Here is a 19,271-nt window from a genome sequence, read left to right on the forward strand (position 1 = left end):
TTTGGTATACAACCAAAATGTGTGTATATGCAATATACCTGGAAATATATATTTATATAAATTTGTATGTATAAAAGCAATCTAAAGTAGTTAAAACGAAGGAATTGGGCATTGAGAAGGGATAGTAATATTTCCTTTATATTTTATAATTTTCTGTATTAGATTTTTAAAAAATGAGGGTGTCTTGAAAAAAGTCTTAAGCATGAAACAAGTAAAACAGGATTTTAACGAGCAGATGAATTGGGTCAAGCAGTTTTAGTGAGCAGAAGGTATAAGCAAAAGTGTGGAAGCACAAAAGGCAGGTCTAGACCCCTGGTGCCCAGCTCGCAACTGCTAGGCCCAGCCCTCACTGTGCCAGGCGCTGTGCGAGGTGCTCTCCACATAATGATTCTCTGTGACAATCTCACAAGGCAAGGACTACTTCCCCTGCTTCACAGATGCAGAAACTGAAGCTCAAGAAAAATTAAGAACAAATTAATGAGAACTAATTAAAAGCAGGGCTGAGATTCATACTCAGGCCAGTCTATGTCTAGGCCACGTGCTCTTCACTACTGTGCACACTGCCTTCGGTCCAGGGCCTGGAAGGTTGGACAAGCAGATCATTTTCTTTAGCAGCCAAGAAAAAATCACCAAAGGATATCCATCTCGATAATGACTGAGTTCCTGTCTCAGGAATTTAGAATCTGGATACACTAAGGCCTCTCAATACACACTCCAAGGCTCAACATGAGCCTGCTCCACCAAGACTGATGTGTATTTACTGGATCACATATTTACAACTCAGACTCTGGGTTGGCATTTCACCACAGACCGTATGTCTTAACCATCCTCTATACTTTGCTATTGAATAAGAATATGGCTGGCTAGTAGGCTAGAACAATGTCCTCAAAATCATCAAGGTAGAGTTATAGCAAAAGTAGATGTGGCAGAAACGGTATGAAGTCAAAAAAGATAGCACCTACTTGATATTATTCCTGGCCTGCCAGTCCATTAACACCAGCTATCTGAATGCCTGACAGGCTGGCATCCATGCTGTAGTTCTTTCTATCACTACCATAGTTTTAGGCAATAAAGACATACTTTAAAAGACAAGCTTTTATCACTACTAAGTACTAAACATAAATTTCTTACATCAAGGTAATCTAGGGCAAGGAATGTCTCAGGTTCGGCTCTTTCCTCCTTCAGAAATCGAATACAATCTCTTGCTACCTTCTCAGAGGTTACTACAATGGCAATCATGTACTGGCCAAAGAGTTTTGTGACAGCTAGCTGGTACTTCTTATGAATAGGATGACACAGGTCAAGCAGTCTTCCAAACTTGGCATGTTTCAAAAACAAAAAAGGAAATAGCAAATACACTTGTGAGGAACATACTGTTTTCTAATATAACAAAGCAGCACAAACTATAAACTAATTTTATAAAATTATAAACATTAGAATTTAAAAGAGCATCATTCATTGGACATAAGTTTTACTACAAAATATCCATTGAGGTGAGTCATACTTAATTTAAGAGGAGAGTAATGAAGGAGGATTATCCTTCTCAAGGTATTAAAACATTTTTACAAAGCTACAGTAATTAAATTCATCCATTCCCTTATTTACTAAATAAGAATCTACAAAGACCCCCCTCCCCACACCATTTCACCACCCTGAGCTAGACACCGGCAAGCATTACTGAACAAAACAGATACTCTGTTATCTCACAGAGCTGTCGGTCTAGTAGGGAAGAAAAACATGAATAAGTAATTTCACACATGTATGAAACAGAGTTATACTAGACGCTATGATAAAGCACAGTGAGCTCTGCGAGTGTGTGACAGGGAATAGGCTGACCTGAGACGTCAGAGAAGGCTTCCCACAAAGAAGTCTTATTTGAGATCTGAGGAATGGTCAAGAATTCATTAGACTGAAATTCAAAAAGTTTACTTAAAAATGTCAGAATGTCAACCATCCTGTGTCAATGCTCCCTAGACTATCTGCAGATTCAGTTTTGTATCTTAGACTTTTTGCATCTGCTCAGTTCTACTTCACGAATACCATTTTTAAGGCAGATCATGGTTTTTGTTAATATTGTCCTGCTCTTTGTCTTTTTTCCTCCATTCACCTGTGATTATATTGGCCCCCCTTATCTGCGGTGTGGCTTTCTGCGTTTTCAGTTACTGCAGTCAACCATGGTCTAAAAGTATTAAATGGAAAATGTCAGAAATAAATGACTCAATCAACAAGTAGTAAGTTTTAAATTGTACACTGAGCATGATGAACATTCAAGCCATCTTCTCTGGGAAAACACGAATCATCCCTTCGTGCAGTGTATCCGCACTGTATATGCTGCCCGTTAGCCACTTAATAGCCACCACGGTTTTGAGATGGATGGTCATGGGGTCTCCGTGCTTGCGTTCAAGTCACCCTTGTTTTACTGACTAACGGCCCCCCAGCACGAGGGCAGTGCCGCTGACAATTCGGACATGCCAGAGAGAAGCCGGAAAGTGCTTCCTTTAGGTGAAAAGATAAAAAGGTCTAGACTTAATAAGGAAAGAAAAAATCACATGCTGAAGTTGCTAAGATCCACAGTAAGAATAAATCTTCGACAGGTGAAATTGTAAAGGAGAAAAAAATTCCGTGCTAGTTTTGTTGTTGCACCTTACACTACAAAAGCTCCAGCCACAGTGCATAAGTACTTAGTTAAGAAGGAACAAGCCCTGGCTGGTGTGGCTCAGTGGATTGAGTGCTGGCCTGCAAACCAAAGGGTTGCTGGTTTGATTCCCAGTCAGGGCGCAGGCCTGGGTTGCAGGCCAGGTCCCCAGTAGGGGGAATGTGAGAGGCAACCACATACTGATGTTTCTCTCACTCTCTCCTTCCCTTCCTCTTTCTCTAAAAATAAATAATAAAGAAATAAATTTTAAAAAGGAAAAAGTATTAAATTTTCAGGTGAAATACGTGAACTGAAAAAAATACATGATATATATGCATACACACCCCCTACATATACATAGGGTTCAGTACTACCTGCAGTGCCAGTCGTTTGCTGGCACCTGGGAATAGACCCCCGTGGGTACGGGGTGACTGCTATAGCTCAAACCTGACATCTAGGTCAGTACTTTGATTTTCAGCTGTGTAACCCATGCCTTACTACTTGCAACTTACAAGTTCAGTAATGTTTGCTCTTGATTTGTTTTCTTAGCTCTACACGTTAGTTTTATGAGGGATTTTGTTCTGTAACCTTCCTCCAGATTAGGTTCTTTGACTTATAAATGCTTTTAAAATCATCCTCTCTTGCCTGGCTCAGTGGAGCAGCTGGTTAGAGTATTAACCAGTACACCAAAAGGCTGTGGGTTCAATCCCCAGTATGGGAGACAACTGATCGATGTTTCTCTCTCTCTCTAAAATTAATAAATATATCCTTGAATGAGGATTTTTAAAAAGTCATCCTTTCTCTTTTTTATATGACCTATAGCTGCCGTATCTGTTCTTTTCACCATGCTTATATTTAATGTGGATATCACCATTCAGAACTTTTATTTGTGATGGAGACTTTTTTTTATTGCCTCACCTAGAACTGAAATGGTTATTTCCTCTGAGCTACAGCTAATGAACTAAGTGTTTTCTGTTTGCCTTCTAAGTATTTTCTGATCTATTTCTTATTACCTAAGGGCTTGCATGGCAGGGGCAGGTGAGAGCTGAACCTAGGCTGTGCATATGCTTTGCCTGAATACCCAAGTTTTTGCTCTTTCCTCTGAGTTTTAATCAATATTCCATACTAAGGTTCCTCTACCTTTGGGGAAGAGGACAAATCCCATTTTGGAGAAGGGCTTTGAATTGGCCTCTCAATTTAATGCGGAGTCCAACCGCCGACACTTCTATCTAAGATCATCAGAGGTTCACGTTCCCTGATTCACTAGTTTTTTAATCAAAAGGCAACAAATACATATGAATTTGATTCTTGCTGGATTAAGGGATCCTAGGTGGGATTTCTTAGGAATTAATCAATTTATCAGTTTGACTTTTGCAGAGTTAAAAATATGCTTATAAATGCTTTAAATGGCTATCATCAATAAATCCACAAATAACAGGTGCTGGCGAGGATGTGGAGAAAAGGGAACCCTTGAGTACTGTTGGTGGGAATGCAGACTTGGACAGCCACTATGAAAAAGAGTATAGAGTTTCCTCAAAAAATAAAAAATGGAATTGCCTTATGGTCCAGCAATTCCACTTCTGGGAATATACCTGAAGACACCCAAAACACTGATTTGAAGGAATATATGCACCCCTATGTTCATTGAAGCACCACTTACAATAGCCAAGATCTACAAGCAGCCCAAGTGTCCATCAGCAGATGAGTGGATAAAAAAGCTGTGGTACATTTACAGAATGAAATACTACTCAGCCACAAAAAAGGGAATTTTAGCTTTTGTGACACCATGGATGGTGCTAGAGGTGTTATGCTAAGTGAAATAAGCCAGAGAAAGACAAACACCATATGCTTTTACTTATATATGGAATCTAATGAACAAAATAAGCAAAATAGAAACAGACTTGCAGATACAGAGAACACACCGACAGCTGTCAGAGGGAGGGAGGCTCAGGGCTGGGTGAAATAGGTGAAGGGATTAAGCCAAAAAAGAAAAAAAAACCCCACAGACACCGACACAGACAACAGGATGGTGATTATGAGAGGGAAAGAGGTAGGTGCAGGTGGAAGAAAGTAAAGAGGGGACAAATGGTGACAGAAGGAGACTAGACTTTGGATAGTGAGAGTGCAATGCAATGTGCAGATGATGTATTGTAGAACTGCACACTTGCACACTTGAAATCTATATAATTTTACTGACCAATATAAGCCCAATTTCAATAAAAAATAAAGGCTTTAAAATTCTATCCTTCAATCTTTAAAAAAAAATCTGGACTATTACCATTTTCTGAAATTTCCTTGACTTCCTAGTACCTTTTCCTTGACTGTTGAACCAATTTTCTTTTTAGGCTAGTTTTAGTCATTTTGTTTGGGACTGGGGAAGGGATTCTGTGACCAAACCTTATTCCCCTCTCCTTCATCACTGTCTAGGAGTCCAGACCAACATTTAAGAGTGAGAGAGCCAAAGAGGATGCTGTAAAGAAGACATGGTGGCCAGAGAGACAGGAGAAAAACCATGAGACTGTGGTGTCACAGAAGCCAATGGGAAGGCTTCGGAATAGTGCAAGTGGTTAACAGTTCCACGTGCTGAAAACAGGCTGCTGTAAGGTAAGGACTGTGCAGTGTACACTGGTGTTCGTGACACAATAGTGGAATGCCAGACCCAGATACCAAAGGAAGTAACTTTGTGAAGTTGACACCCTCAGCCACAGGTTAGATATTGCTATATTTGGGCTAATGAAATATCCTAGCAAAACTGGATATGCAGTTAGATTTAGGGAATAAAAGTTCATTGTTATAAAAGTATTCCAATGATGTCTACTGAAAATATAATTTAAAAAACCTGAAAGCATGAAAAATACTAGGTTTTTAGGCTCTGTGTGTTTTGGGGGGAGGCTATTTCATGGTATTTAAGTTCTTTGGGGATACTGGCCATAACTTGGACTTTCCAGGTAATGTGTTCAAGTCAATGTTTCTCTCCCAAAATTATTTGTCTACATATATTATTAAAAGTTACTTACATTTCACACCAATTATTTACTATTACATTTTAAATATAAATAAACACAAAACTTAAAAACTTCTGAAATAATTTTGCCTCCAAATAACATTTTAAATCCTGAATAAGAAAACTTAGCCTCTTTGTTTAAAGTAACTATTCATTCTAATTACCACAGAATCTGGGTAAAGTCTTTTAAGGTGTTCCATAACCTCTGCTCTCTTTTGCTGACGTTTTCCCTCATGGTAATCAATTCCAGCATTCTGCAGTTCACTTCTAACAAGATTCATCTCTTCATTAACTTCCAAAATTCTTGATTTTGTTTTTTCAATTTCATCCACTAGGGTTTCCTCCTGCTGTTTTTTCTCTTTTAAGCAATCCCTACATAGTAAGAACAGTAATAAATTATATAGAAAAAAGAAAAACCAAAATTTAGGAATGACAAGGTACAATATACTCAGATCTGGCAGTGCAAGGGAGTGAAAGAGTGTTCTAACAATTTTAAATGATGAAAAATGCAATAAACTAAACCTAACACCAAACTTGGGCAAAGAGATTTTGATCATTCTTTGTTGATTCAAAAGATACCTATTTCTGGATACTGAAAAGCAAGAATAGATCACTAAACTGGGGCAATCATCAAGAGCTTAATAATAAATATATGCCAACTTAAAAAAATTCTCAATGGTAGAATACTTAGGTTATACTAGCTTCCATGACATAACTTTTACTATAAAATAGCAATACCAAAAAGGAGTTTTAAGTTTCTCCACCGACAAACATTAATATTTTCAAAATGTAAATATTTTATTTATGTGCTTAATTTTTAATTATATACAATGAAATAAAAATAATGGAGTGAAAACATTATAATACAATAAAAGCATTCATTTGATTGAATAACCACAAATAAACCAGACCCTTGAAATGTAAGACAGCAGCAAGGAACTTTTTCTTAAACAATACCCACATGCATGTTTTTGTATATTCCTCCAACTTCTCTATTCGTTTTTTATAATCTTCTATTTGTTCTGTTACTCGTTTTAGGTTTTCCTAAATTAGAAATGAAACCTAAAATCAATTACAGCAATTTCAAGTAAAATTCACTAAATGCTTAGAATTTACTATATCCTTAGTTGTTCTGAATTTGAAATATGTAAAATATAACCATATGAAAATACTCATAAGAGCAAATTTTAATTTTGAAAAGGCAGGATGATATAGAGCTCTGAGGTTATAAGAATCAGGGTTCAAATCCTAGCTCTACCATTTACTAGATATCTGATCATGAAGTTTACTCTGGTAAACTCAAACTCCAAGGGGATTATTTTCAAATATCTATACACAGTTCTTTTCTTCCATATATCTGGAATTTTTTAATTAAAAATTTTAAAATTTGTACTAAATTGGGTTAAACAGGTCATCCACAGAGAAATAAAAAACACTGGAATAACAATAGAAACTAATCTTTAATATGTCTTTTAATTAACAACTAAAAAAAAAACTCAGAAAAATAAAAACAAGGTGTCCCTTTTCTGACCAATAGCAGTTCACACAAATACCATCTTGCTTTATAAAATTAGTTCACAGATGAAAAGTCACAGTTTGATAATGATATGATATAGTATAAATTAAATATTTTACAAGAATATCAACCATTTCCTCTGGGACTTCTGCCTTGTGTTAACATGAATCTATCTGTGCTTTTTTACACATGATGGATCCTTTTTAAGCATTTATTTTTCAATTACAGTTTACATTCAGTGTCATTCTGTATTAGCCTCAGATGTGTAGCAAAGTTGTTAGGAAATCTTGTACTTTACAGAATAGTTCTCCTGGCTGCTTCAGGTACCGGCCTGGCCCCCCACCACCACACTCATCCCAGTATCAGTGAATATATCCCCTATACTGCAAACTCACTCATGCAATAAATATTTATTCACTGGCTACCCTGTGCTAGGAACTAGATATAATAAAGAATGGGAGCCTCTGCTCTCAAGGACTAGGGTCTGGTGGGAGACAGACAAATAAGTAATCCCGGCAGAGTGGCTCAGTATTGTAACAGGACCGGACATACAAAGCAACTACAGGCTGGGGGCAGGAGGGCTTCACAAAAGTCTTGCTCTGCTAACATCCTCACTAAACCCAAGTACAGGGGTTAGGGTTTAGTCTCCAATGTGTTTCACCTCTTTAACCTCTCCCCTAATTCATCCTATGCACCACAGCAAGATTAATCTGTTTTACTCCATTACTAAGTAATTTAAAACCAGGAGTGTACAAAAGTAAAAAATACAATCTTTTTTCAGTATACCACACCTGGAAACAGAAGAAATACCAAAGTTTTCAAGTGGAGATATTCCATGAAGATACTTATCTCACTGTACCCACGCGTCACACAAATTCGCTGAACAAACATCTATGCTAGGTGTCAGAATTATAAAAATGAGCAAGACGCAGTTAATTTTCTCTAGGAACTCACACATTTTTCAAATTAGAGCCCCATATTGAAATTTTAATATCTCACTTAACAATTCCATACAAAGGGGAGGGGACACAATCAGTTAACAAAGAATACAAAGTTTAATTAACTGGAAAACCCTGCCTCTGCCTTTACTCTGGCCACTCCCAAGGACTGTGTGATGCCAGATGGGCTCCTATGCGGTCATTACTTCACATGCCAGGTGGGTCTCTTAGGGATCACCACCTGTTACACAAAGTCTGGGGCAAACTTCAGACATGGCTTAGGTTGAAAGATAGGCTCTTCATGTGGAAGGCCAGGGTCACCACCCTACAGCGCGGTGCGTCAGGGGCCGGGTGCTCCGCTGGACAAACAGGGGAAAATGAGACTGCCTTGGCACCAGGCATTCTGCACTTGAGACACCAGCTGAGCAGGTTATTGTCTGGGAAAGCCGGCCACTGTCCAGCACTGCTATCTTGGTATCTGTGTAAAGTTACAGACCCTCCTGTCCCAAAAGGGAGTCACCAGTCCTGTGGCACACTGATATGGCTACAGATTTCTCCATCTCTCTCCACCTGGATGTATTTCTTCTATCAGCATTTCCATATTCAAAAGACAACAGCAATTCATTCAACACTTACTGATATCTACTAAGTACAAGGTTTACAATGTACATTATTATGAATCCTGCTTTCAAGAAGCTTCCAGTCTAGTAGAGCTGTACCAATCAACTGTACTTTCCTTCAATCTGATAAAATCCTTTAAATATAGATTAAGAATAATGAGTGATTAGATGTGGAAGAAATTTCAGGGTTTTTTGGGGGGGGGGTGCGGAGTGGAGAGAAAAGGCAGGCCAGGTAAGGCTTTGTAGTGTGGGGGACCACAGAGTTCAACATGTAGAGATAAGTAGGTTTTTCCAAAATTAGCATGTACAAAGGCAAAACTGCAATGAGAATTTGCAGAAATCAGTGTACAATTTTATAAAGCAATACAAATTATACAAGTTTTAGAATGAATTACTGCTATGTTATGACATTTATTTTTCTCCTCCACAAAATGTCCTTTCTTCTACTCATATGATTATCATATGATACACCATGAGGCATCAGAGGGAAATACCAGATGGTTGGTGTAACATCACAGTCACTTTCATCTTATTCAACCTGCCTATCACTGTGAGGTAGACACATCTGTCCTCATTATAAAACTGAAGAAATCAAAGGTCAGAGAAGTTAAATAACTTAGTTATTTACCAAGATTACAGAGGTCAGTAAAGAACAAATCAGACTGGAAGGCAGGTTCTGTCTTACTCTAAGGCCAACCATTATAATGCTATCTTTTTTCAAAAAGATTTCATTTATTTGTTTTTAGAGAGGGGGGAGAGGGAGAAAGAGAGGGAGAGAAACATCAATGTGCAAGATACATCAATTAGTCACCTCTGCGCGCCCCCACCGGTGGACCTGACCCAGGCAGTGCCCCGACTGGGGATCGAACCAGTGACCTTTCGGTTCACAGGTGGGCACTCAGTCCACTGAGCCACACCAGCCAGGGCTATAATACTATCCTGATAGTTAATTCTCATGTAGACTATTATGTTCTTCTTGGGCTATGTCCTTATTCTTTCCAAATGAGTGCATTCACCTCTATCATACTTAATTGTTTTTCCCTTTATCTATCCTCCTCCTAACCTCTCTGAACTACAGTACATGTAACAGAGGCTGTATCATCTGCTCACATCACTATATAGACACATAGAAAATGTTCACTATGTGAACAAAGGCACTATCTGTATCTTAGACCATAAAAAGAGCACCTAAATGATACTAAGCAACATAACAGATAGTCTAGAATTTTTTAATTAATCATTTGTCTGATGTAAATCTACTTACATATTGAAAAGCCAATATAAAAAGGTAATAAAATTTCACTGAAAATTCTAAATCATGACCGCACAAATCAAGATACCTGAACTTCTCCATGCCTCCTCTTTTCAAATGCCAATCTTTCCTTATCAGCCTTCTGTTCCCACTGCAGTTTTTCCAGTTGTTGGGTCATTATAGCCACCTTCTTTCTTACTTGTTCCTTAAGTTCTTTGTAACGATTCAGCTGTATAAAGAGCAATTAAAAATTGCTAACTCAAATCCTTTTTTTTAATCCTTACCCAAGGATATGTTTACTGATTTTAGAGAGGAAGAGGAAGAGAGAGAGACAAACTGAGAGAGAGAACAGACAGGCAGAGAATCACCAACGGGTTGCCTCCCGCACCTGCTCCCACCGGGGATGGAACCCGAAACCTAAGTATGTGCCCAACCTTGTGGTGCAGGGGGTGACATTCCAACCAACTGAGCAACTTGGCCGGGGTGAGGGAAAATTCTTCATATATCCTTTACCAACAGGTAATTAATCTTATCAACAGTGTGTTTTACATAAATTAGGTCATAATTGGCCAACTTCTCCAGTTAAGATAATGTGAACAAAAAATGAATGTTTTAAACTGTTTAGATACATCAATAAGGTATTCAAAGTCAACTCTATAAGGTTCAAGAAATTCTTAAGAGATTAAAACTCATTATTAGTCCAAAGGAAGAGGAGCTCAGAGAAAATTATGCACTTTTTGAATCTGTATAGTCACAAATATTTTAGTATATATAGTAATATATTATTATCAAGTTAATGAAAGAGATGGTAAAAATTTAGTTGAAAGAATGTCTGGATACTCTGAACTACCAATTTTTGCATATCTAGTACCTACTTATAATTAAACCTTATATACTAAATTGGATATTAATTCATCACTCAACATTTTACATCACCTTAAGCAATCAACTTCCCTTCTGCCAATTAAGCGATCATGTCTCTTCAAAGCTGTATGTATCTGACATTTTTTATAATATTCAGAAAAGAAAAAAAAGTTACTTTAAAAATATAATGTCCTTTTATTACAAAATGATACCATGTAGTCTTCTTGAAGTATTTCCTGACTTCAACAAACTCAAAAATGTTAACACCACTTAATCCTATAAAGAAAAAATAGCCTAAAGATTAAATTTAGATTCCATATACAAGGTGAAAATTTAAATCCCCATAATGTAGATTCTGAGGACAATCCCTTAAAGTATCAGAAAGAGAGGTCATTCTTCAAATCTTTTCTAATTAAAAGGAAAAGCTGAAAACCACAGAAAGTTTTCCCTTATGTTGACTTTTTCACCTGACTGGCTTCTAATTCAATGTCTCGCACTTTCCGTAGGACTTCTTCCTCAATCTGCTTTTCAAAACTTTTCCATGCAGCATCTAAATCAACCAGCTCTGTCTCTAGGGCTTTTATGTCATCTTCCTGCTTAGAACATTGTTTTTCACTGTCCTTCAGTGATTTTTTAGCCACTTCTAATTTCTTGAGGTGGTGAGCAGTGTTTTCTTTGGCTTTAATGTACTGAGGCCTCTTCTGATTTAAAAGTGCTTCAAGGGATCTAAAAATGAATATAAAATTTGCTTTAAAGGAAATTAAATCTTATGATAAAAGGGAAGTTCTTTTGATCGAATCACACATTTAAAAATAAATTCTAAAAACTGACTTTCAGAGACCACAGGCAGATCAGTGGTTGCCAGAAGTTAGGGGAGGACTGAAGAGTGGAGGCATAGGGGAATTTTTTAAGAGTGGTAAAATACTCTGTATGATACTGTAATGGTGAAGCATGACAGCGTACATTTGTCAAAACCTACAGAACTTTACAGCACCAAGAGTGTACTTTAATGTATGCAAATTTTTAACAAACCACTTAGAGGCAACCAAGACATCGTAGATGGAATATAGGAAGTGACAAAACACTCTAGCTGTATTACATATGTATGAAACCACCTTACTGAAGGGGACAAAGGTGCTAACCTAAGTAACTTCAGAAATGAGTAGAGGCTGTAAAACTAAAAGCAAAAGGAATTGTACATAAGCATCTTACACTAGTTGGTAAAGCTGCTTCCTAGTGGGGTATGGATTAACAATTCTGATGCTGCCATAGGTGATTACTGGGATTGAAGAATTAAGCAAATGAATGGAATTTTGTGCAAGGCACGATTCTCACTGCCGGAGTGGGAGGTTTCAGATAAGCAAGGCAGAGTCAGCATCAACAGTGATGTCCAGCTGCTGTCATTATGATACATTAGTGAGGTATGTCATGACATCTATGATATGTCGACATTCTGATATAATGCGAAGAGAACAGCATTTTACCATTGCGATCTCCTTCCCCCAAATTCGTAAACCCTGACTAATTATGAGAAAGCTATCAGACAAATCCCAGTGGAGGAACGTTCAACAAAAAAACCTGACTAGTCCTTCTCAGAACTGTCAAGGCCATCAAAAACAAGGAAAGTCTAAGAAACTGTCACAACCAAGAGGAGTCTATGGAGACATGATGACTAAATGAAATACAGTATTCTGGATCAGGAAAAAGACAAAAGGTAAAAACTAAGAAACTATAAATAAACTATGGACTTTGGTTAATAGTAGTATCTCCACATTGGGTCATTAATTCTGACAAACATTTCATACTAATAAGGTACGGTATTGTAAGTGGGAGAAACTGAGTGTGGGGAATACAGGAACTGTGTACTCTGTAACTCTTCTGTATATCTAAAGGTGTTCCAAAGTAAAAGCTTATTTAAAAAAAATCAACTTTCAAAATGTCACTTTTATTTTCTCTCTTGATCTACATAAAAGCCAACTGTTAATAACTATTTTTAAAAACTCACTTTAATTCTTTTTCTGTTTGTTGTAGCTGTCTAGTTCGCATTCCATGTTCCTTTTTCTTGGCTTTCACTATGTTTTCATGATGAGAGAGAGACTCTTTTGTGACACTTAAATTTGTATTCGCATGTTCTAACTTGCTGTTCAAAAAATGAATTTTTTTCTCGTTATGATATAGTTTGAAAAGCTGCAGTTGAATCTTGTTTATTTTCAGTTCTTCAAGGAGACTCTGGTAACGTTCTGCCTATAAAAACAGTACAGTTCAACAACAGTTAAATAGAAGTGTATTTAAGACGGCCTTTCAGAAACTCAGCTACTGTGCTAACAAATGATCTCTAATGAATTTTAAGTATCGGTATTCTCACTAAAAGTAGCAATATTTGGAGAAGGCTTCTGGATACTTTTACAATAAACCGGTAAAACAGTAAGTGATTTTTATATTCACACACTCAGTGGGATGAGGGTAAGAACAATGGAGTGATACCCACTAACCTGTATCCTCCTCACATTTCAGTCTTCACTTCAGAGTGTAGCGATTCCATTAACATTCCTGACACCAGCTTCATTTGTAAATATGACTTGTAAAATCCCTAGCAACTTTAAATTCAATGATTCCAGGAAAAATTCCTGCTACAGAGTGTAATTTTTCTACTGAGAGAACTAATAGGACTATTAAAATTCTAAACTACATGTGAAACAGCATTTGTACTATCAATGAAGGAACAGGCTGCCTTGAGAGGAAAGTTCCTCATCACTGAAGAATTCCATGTAGCAGGCACTAGCCATCTGCCGGGATGCTGTAACAAATAATTAGGAAGCTGGACTATTCTGTTCTTATGATGTTGGAAGTTCTGCAACCCTCCGTTTCTATAGGCTGTTTCAGTGTAAGTACCATAGTCTGACTTTCACTGACGCCATCCTTTTCCACTGACAAAACTGAGGACATGGACACACATGTGAAAACATGTAGAAACCCCCAAAAAATCACTAATAAAGAACACATCCACCTCTCATTTACTTCAAATATTTTTTGATTGCTGACTATGTGCCAGGCCCTGTTCTTGGGAATACAGTGAAGAACAAGACAGAAACAGTCTCTGCTCTTATAAATTTACAGTCTAGTTATTCTAATTGGGTGGGGAGGAATCAAGAGGACTTGGCGGATAACTAAGCAAACAAATAAACAAGATATCATATACCAATATATGCTACAAAAGAAACAAAATAGCATAATGCAGTAGTAACAGGAAGGGGGTAGAGAGAAGGTCCTAGTTTAGACTGAGGGCATGGATAGCAAATGCCTGCCCAAGAAAATGGCTTTTTATGAACACCTGAACGAGAAAGCATTAGCTATGCAAAAATCAGGCATGCAGCTACCTAGGCATAGGCAATAGCAAGCACTCCAGGCTAGAATGCAGTGTGGGGTGTTCAAGAAGAAAGGTCAATGAGGTGGCAGAGGAGAGGAAGCTAACACTGGAGGGCTGAACAGGGGCCGAGTCCGAAGGCTGGACAGGAGTAGATTCTCAGCACAGTGGGAAGCATTGCACTGGAAGAGGTTTTATGCAAGAGAAAGAGATAATCTGGTTTGCATTTTAAAAACATCACTAGATATTAAGGAGATTACAAAAATGTAAAACAATATTATACTTTTAATTATTTACTTTTAGAAAAAATGAAGTTTTTCATAAAAGTGTTATTTATGCTAACATGTAATGAGTTTATTATTTTTACACTTATCATTAAAATATATTTTAAAAATTTCTGAGTTTTAATTTCAAATACAATAAATATTGGTGGATATAACCCACATGAACAGAAATTCTTTGTGGTCCCCAGTAATTTTTAAGAGTGTAAGGGGATAAGAACCAAAATTTTGAGAACCTCTGCCATAAACGGCGTATACCCTTCAGGCTTATATTTAGTTGGGAGAAGAATCATTTTTGTAGTTCAGGTTGTCTTACCTGTTTGGGGAAATAAAACCCCAAATGGTGAAAAACATATCAAAAAGTTTCTCTTTAAAGAATTTTGGACTTTATTTATCTTACATCATTAAAAGAATCTTATTAGTAACCCCAAGTCAATATCTAGCAATTTAACAGTTCTTGTATCCAACATTTAATTGGTTATATCTTCATGATACCTTACCTCTTCTTTCTCTAATTTTGCCTGTTTGCGCTCTGCAGCTATGTTTCTTTTCTTATTAAAATTAAACTGTGCATCCTCTTCAGCTCTCTGTAACTTTCTTTTCTTTTCCTCATATTCTCCTATAAGCTCTCCTGAAGTACTGATTTCCTCAAAAAACTGGGTTCTTTCCTTGGGTTTTTTCATTGAAATCGACTCTACAGTTCCCTTTTAAAAATAGTAAAGCACACCAACATATAAATTATAGTGATATATTTTCAAAATCATGAATCAAATAACCTTTACAACTACTTACCTGAAAAACTAGACAGTTCCGTGCTTTGACTATTATACCTATCTTTTCCAACTCTATTATATAAGCAGAACGACTCACAGGATTATCATCAAACCGAAATTCTGAGCATCCCCCTAAAATGAAATAAAGGCACATAGGAAGTATAAATACCAGATGTATATCAACAACTATTCAAAGTTTTATAAAATTATTTTTCTTACTGAAATGGCCAGTTACGCAATAGTATACATGTTAATAAATGCATTTAGTCAGTTGACAAATATACTACATGCCAAGGAGTATTCTACAGCGACAAACAAAAGTCTGATCTCAAGGGGTTTATATCCCAATAATGGAGACAGACAAAAATGGCATATGTAAATAAAATAAATATGTGAGAAAGTGTTAAGTGTTAAGGAGTAAGTAAAATAGAGTTGGGAAAGGGGATATGAAAGTTTCTGTGCACCAGGAACAAGCATTGCAATTTTAATAGAACGGTGATCTGAATGCGTCCCCCCTCCCAAATTCATATTGAAATCCTAACCCCCCAGGGTCGACCCGGGCGGCCTCGCCTGCGCCCCCGACGGACGATGGTCTTGGTAGGCAGGGCCTTTAGGAAGTGATTAGGTCATGATGGTGGAACCACATATCTGACAAGGGGTTACTATCCAAAATATATAGGGAACTCATCTAACCCAATACCAGAAAACCAAATACTATAATCCAATTCAATATGGGAAAATAACCTGAATAGATATTTCTCACAAGATGACATACAAATGGCGAAGTATATGAAAAGGTATTCAGCATTAGGAAATACCAGGAAAATGCAAATCAAAACCACAACAAGGTATTACCTCACATCTATTAGAATCAAAAAGACACAATGGCAAGCGTTGGTGCGGATGTGAAGGGAAACTTTATACATTGTTGTAGGAATGTAAGTTGGTACAGGCATTATAGATAACAAGAAGGTTCTTGAAGATTAAAAACAGAACTACCCTGTGATCCATCTAGCAACCCCTTCTGGGTACAGTCAGACGAGACTGGCGCGTTCCCGGTGGGGGGGCCGCAGGCAGAGCACACACTCAGAGAAAATGACATCGGCATCTCGAAGAGACACCTGTGCTCCTGGGTTCACTGAAGCATTACTAACAATAGCTAAGGACTAGCTAAACGTCCGTCAATGGATAAATAAAAAAAGCAAGCATGGGAATATTATTCGGCCGCAAAAAGAAAGAAGTCCTGTCATTCGCAGCGTCATGGATGAACCTGGAGGATGCTGTGCTAAGTGACGGGAGCCATGCACCGAGGGACAAGCCCGCGTGACCCGCGTAGGTGTGGGATGTGAAACAGCCGAAACTCACAGCCGGCTGCGCAGAACGGCGATTGCTAGGGGCTGGCGGCGACGGGGACACGGCCAAGGGGCGCGAAGTTTCCGTTGCTCAAGACGCGAAGCCCTGGGGACCCACCCAGAGCCAGGGGACTGTGGCCAACGCCAGCTCACTGTCCGCGTGGAGTCCACTCAGGGGGTGGGTCTCCAGGGTCCTCACCGCCCGCGCAGGCACAGACGGGAGCCAGAGGCGGCCATTCGTCTGCTACCCAGGTTGACTGTCCCCATTTCACAATGTATTCTAAAACATCACATTGTGTGCCTTACATTATACATTATACATTAATATAGAAAAGAACTTATGACGGGTTATTAAATAGGTCGAGGAGGCTGCGGAATCCTTGGTGAGATGGAGACTTCTGAATAAAAACTGAAAGAAACTGAGGAAATCAATGGAGATGGCTAGGTAACGAAGCGGTGAAATACTTAAACTACGCACGAAGGCACAAGTCCGCGAGTACTTCTACAGTTACCTGTGACGGAACTGGGGGGGAAGTGACTAAAACAGCGTCTACACCTTGGAATAGGAACAGTGTTCCAACGGGCCAGGTTGGAAACAGCATCACCGAAGAACAAAACCAAGAACCGCCCACCTTACGAGGCTCCGTAAACTCCTAGCACAGCGGAAAAAGACACCAGTCAACAACGCCGGCCTTGTCCACTCAGGAAACAGGGCCTCCGGCATCAACCACGACGCGCAAACGCTGGCACGTCTCGCAGGTCGCCGCCGGCGGCACAGGAGGCGTCCCCGCCGCGGCCCCGGCCGCCCGCCAGGGGGAGCGCGCGCTCCGGCGGCGGCCCCGCGGGACCGGGGAGCGGCGAGCGCCCCCTCCGCCCGCCTCCGCGCACACAGACCTCGAATGATCCTCGTAAACGTCTTCTCCTCCCCGCTGTCCTCCACGTAGACAATTTTCACGCTCGCGGAGGACGACACAGGCTTCCCGACGTGCGCTCCGTGAATGAGCTCTTGAATGTGCTTCACTCGCAAATTCACCGTTTTCTCCGCCATCACGAAGCTAAGTGCGTCCATGACATTAGATTTTCCTGCGGACAAGGCGGCGGGAGGGGAGCGGAGACGCTGGAGTTATTCCTTCTTCATGATTAAAAAAAAAAAAATTAAAAAATCAACAGCCGTGCCCCGAGCCAAAGCAGCCACCAGGCCGCCCGTGGGGGCGAAACGCAGCCCGGCCGGGCGTCGACCCGGGCGGCCTCGCCTGCGCTCCCGGGGCGCGCGCCCCGACGGACGAGCCTGGCGGTCCCGGGTCCGGGCCAGGCAGCGGCGCTGACGTAGGGGCCCGGGCGAGGAGCGCTGCCCCCAGCGCTGCCCGGCCGCCGGGCGGGCACGGGACCACGGCAAGCCGCTGGCCGCCTCCCGACGCGGGCCGGCGACCCGGACTCCGGGAGCGCCCGCCACGCTCCGCGAACGCCGCCCCGCGCGCACCGGGACACGGCCGCGAGGGCGTCCCGGCGAGAGCGGAACGCGACAAGCGCCGCCTGCGGGCCGGCGCCGAGACGGGTCTGCGCGGAGCGCCGCGCACGCGCCCGTCGCTGTGGGGACGCGGGGGCAGCCCGTGGCTCTCGGAAGGGGACGCGCGACAACTCGGGACGGGGTTGTCACAGTAACCTGACGACACGTTCTGAGGGCACCACGTGTGTTTTCGCAGTAACAGAAGTGACAAAGTTACTTGGGAACTAGTTTAAAAAGTGCAAAGCACGCCTCTCCCCGGGCCCTGAACGATAAGGGCGCGGAGCGAGGTGGCCTGAAGGTCGCGCCCGCGCCCCAGTCACCGTCTGCCACCCGTCAGGAGGTGACAGTCACTGTCGCGCCGGCGGTCAGGGCGGAAACGCCGCCGGTACCGCGCCCAGGGCGGCCGTCCTTCCACGTGCGCGCGCCGCCCCTCCCGCCGGGTCCCCGTCCCCGCGGCCAGGCGCGTCCCTTTATCGAGGTGACGGCCGCTGGTCCGCTCAAGCACGGTCTCCGACCTCGGACGGGAAGGTCCAAGGCGACGTCCGCCACTGCCCGGGCGCCCCGGGGTAGGCGGCCCCAACCTCCGTCTCCTCCACGACAAAATGGCGACAGCGCCCACCGGCGAGGGACGGAGAAACACGCGGTGCCGGGACCTCGGGGAAGCGTCATTAGCGCCTGACGCCCGCGAGGCCCCATCCCGCGCAGTCTTTGGGGGAGAAAGCGAAGGGGCTGCAGAGGTGACGGGTCGAGGGCAGAGGGCGAACCCCCGAGGGCGGGAGCAGCAGGGTCAGACAGGGCCCCGCGGAACCCCGGGGCGGGGGCGGAGGTCGAGGGTCAGGCCCAGGGTCCGCCGGCAGGTGCCCGAGTCCAGGCCCTGCGGCCGCCCCCCAGGCCCCTCAGGCAAAATGAGGCCCGGCCGCCTGGGGCGTTCTGGGTTCCAGTTACCGGAGCCGTTGGGGCCGATGATGCAGGTGAACCTCCTGAAAGGGCCGATGACCTGGCGGCCCCGCCACGACTTGAAGTTCTCCACGAGCAGTAGCTCCAAATGGCCCATGGCTGCGCTCTCCGCGCCTCAGCTGAGTTCTCACACGCCGGCGGGAAAAGCGCGGGAAGAGGGCCTTGTGACGTCTCGCGAGAGGAGGGCGAGACCACGGCGAGCGCTCCG

The 19,271-nt window shown here is 41.5% G+C and overlaps 1 protein-coding gene across 2 annotated transcripts in view; it reads right to left on the reverse strand.

Moving 5' to 3' along the window:
- The window catches only part of SMC1B (structural maintenance of chromosomes 1B), a 55,120-nt gene extending 35,960 nt beyond the window's left edge, over nt 1-19,160 (reverse strand). For both annotated transcript variants that reach the window (XM_054582591.1, XM_054582589.1), the window contains exons 1-10: nt 19,052-19,160; nt 17,494-17,682; nt 15,267-15,379; nt 14,975-15,178; nt 12,835-13,073; nt 11,297-11,555; nt 10,054-10,194; nt 6,601-6,683; nt 5,804-6,011; nt 1,132-1,317 (exon numbers count right to left, since the gene is read on the reverse strand). In XM_054582591.1, coding sequence (XP_054438566.1) covers nt 1,132-1,317; nt 5,804-6,011; nt 6,601-6,683; nt 10,054-10,194; nt 11,297-11,555; nt 12,835-13,073; nt 14,975-15,178; nt 15,267-15,379; nt 17,494-17,682; nt 19,052-19,160 — 1,731 coding nt within the window. The remainder of the gene's footprint in view (nt 1-1,131; nt 1,318-5,803; nt 6,012-6,600; nt 6,684-10,053; nt 10,195-11,296; nt 11,556-12,834; nt 13,074-14,974; nt 15,179-15,266; nt 15,380-17,493; nt 17,683-19,051) is intronic.
- Nucleotides 19,161-19,271: the final 111 nt, after the last annotated feature.

This window comes from Pteronotus mesoamericanus, unplaced genomic scaffold (assembly GCF_021234165.1).
Source record: "Pteronotus mesoamericanus isolate MK-2021 breed Mesoamerican mustached bat unplaced genomic scaffold, CSHL_Meso_final contig_702, whole genome shotgun sequence".
Lineage (NCBI taxonomy): Eukaryota > Metazoa > Chordata > Mammalia > Chiroptera > Mormoopidae > Pteronotus > Pteronotus mesoamericanus.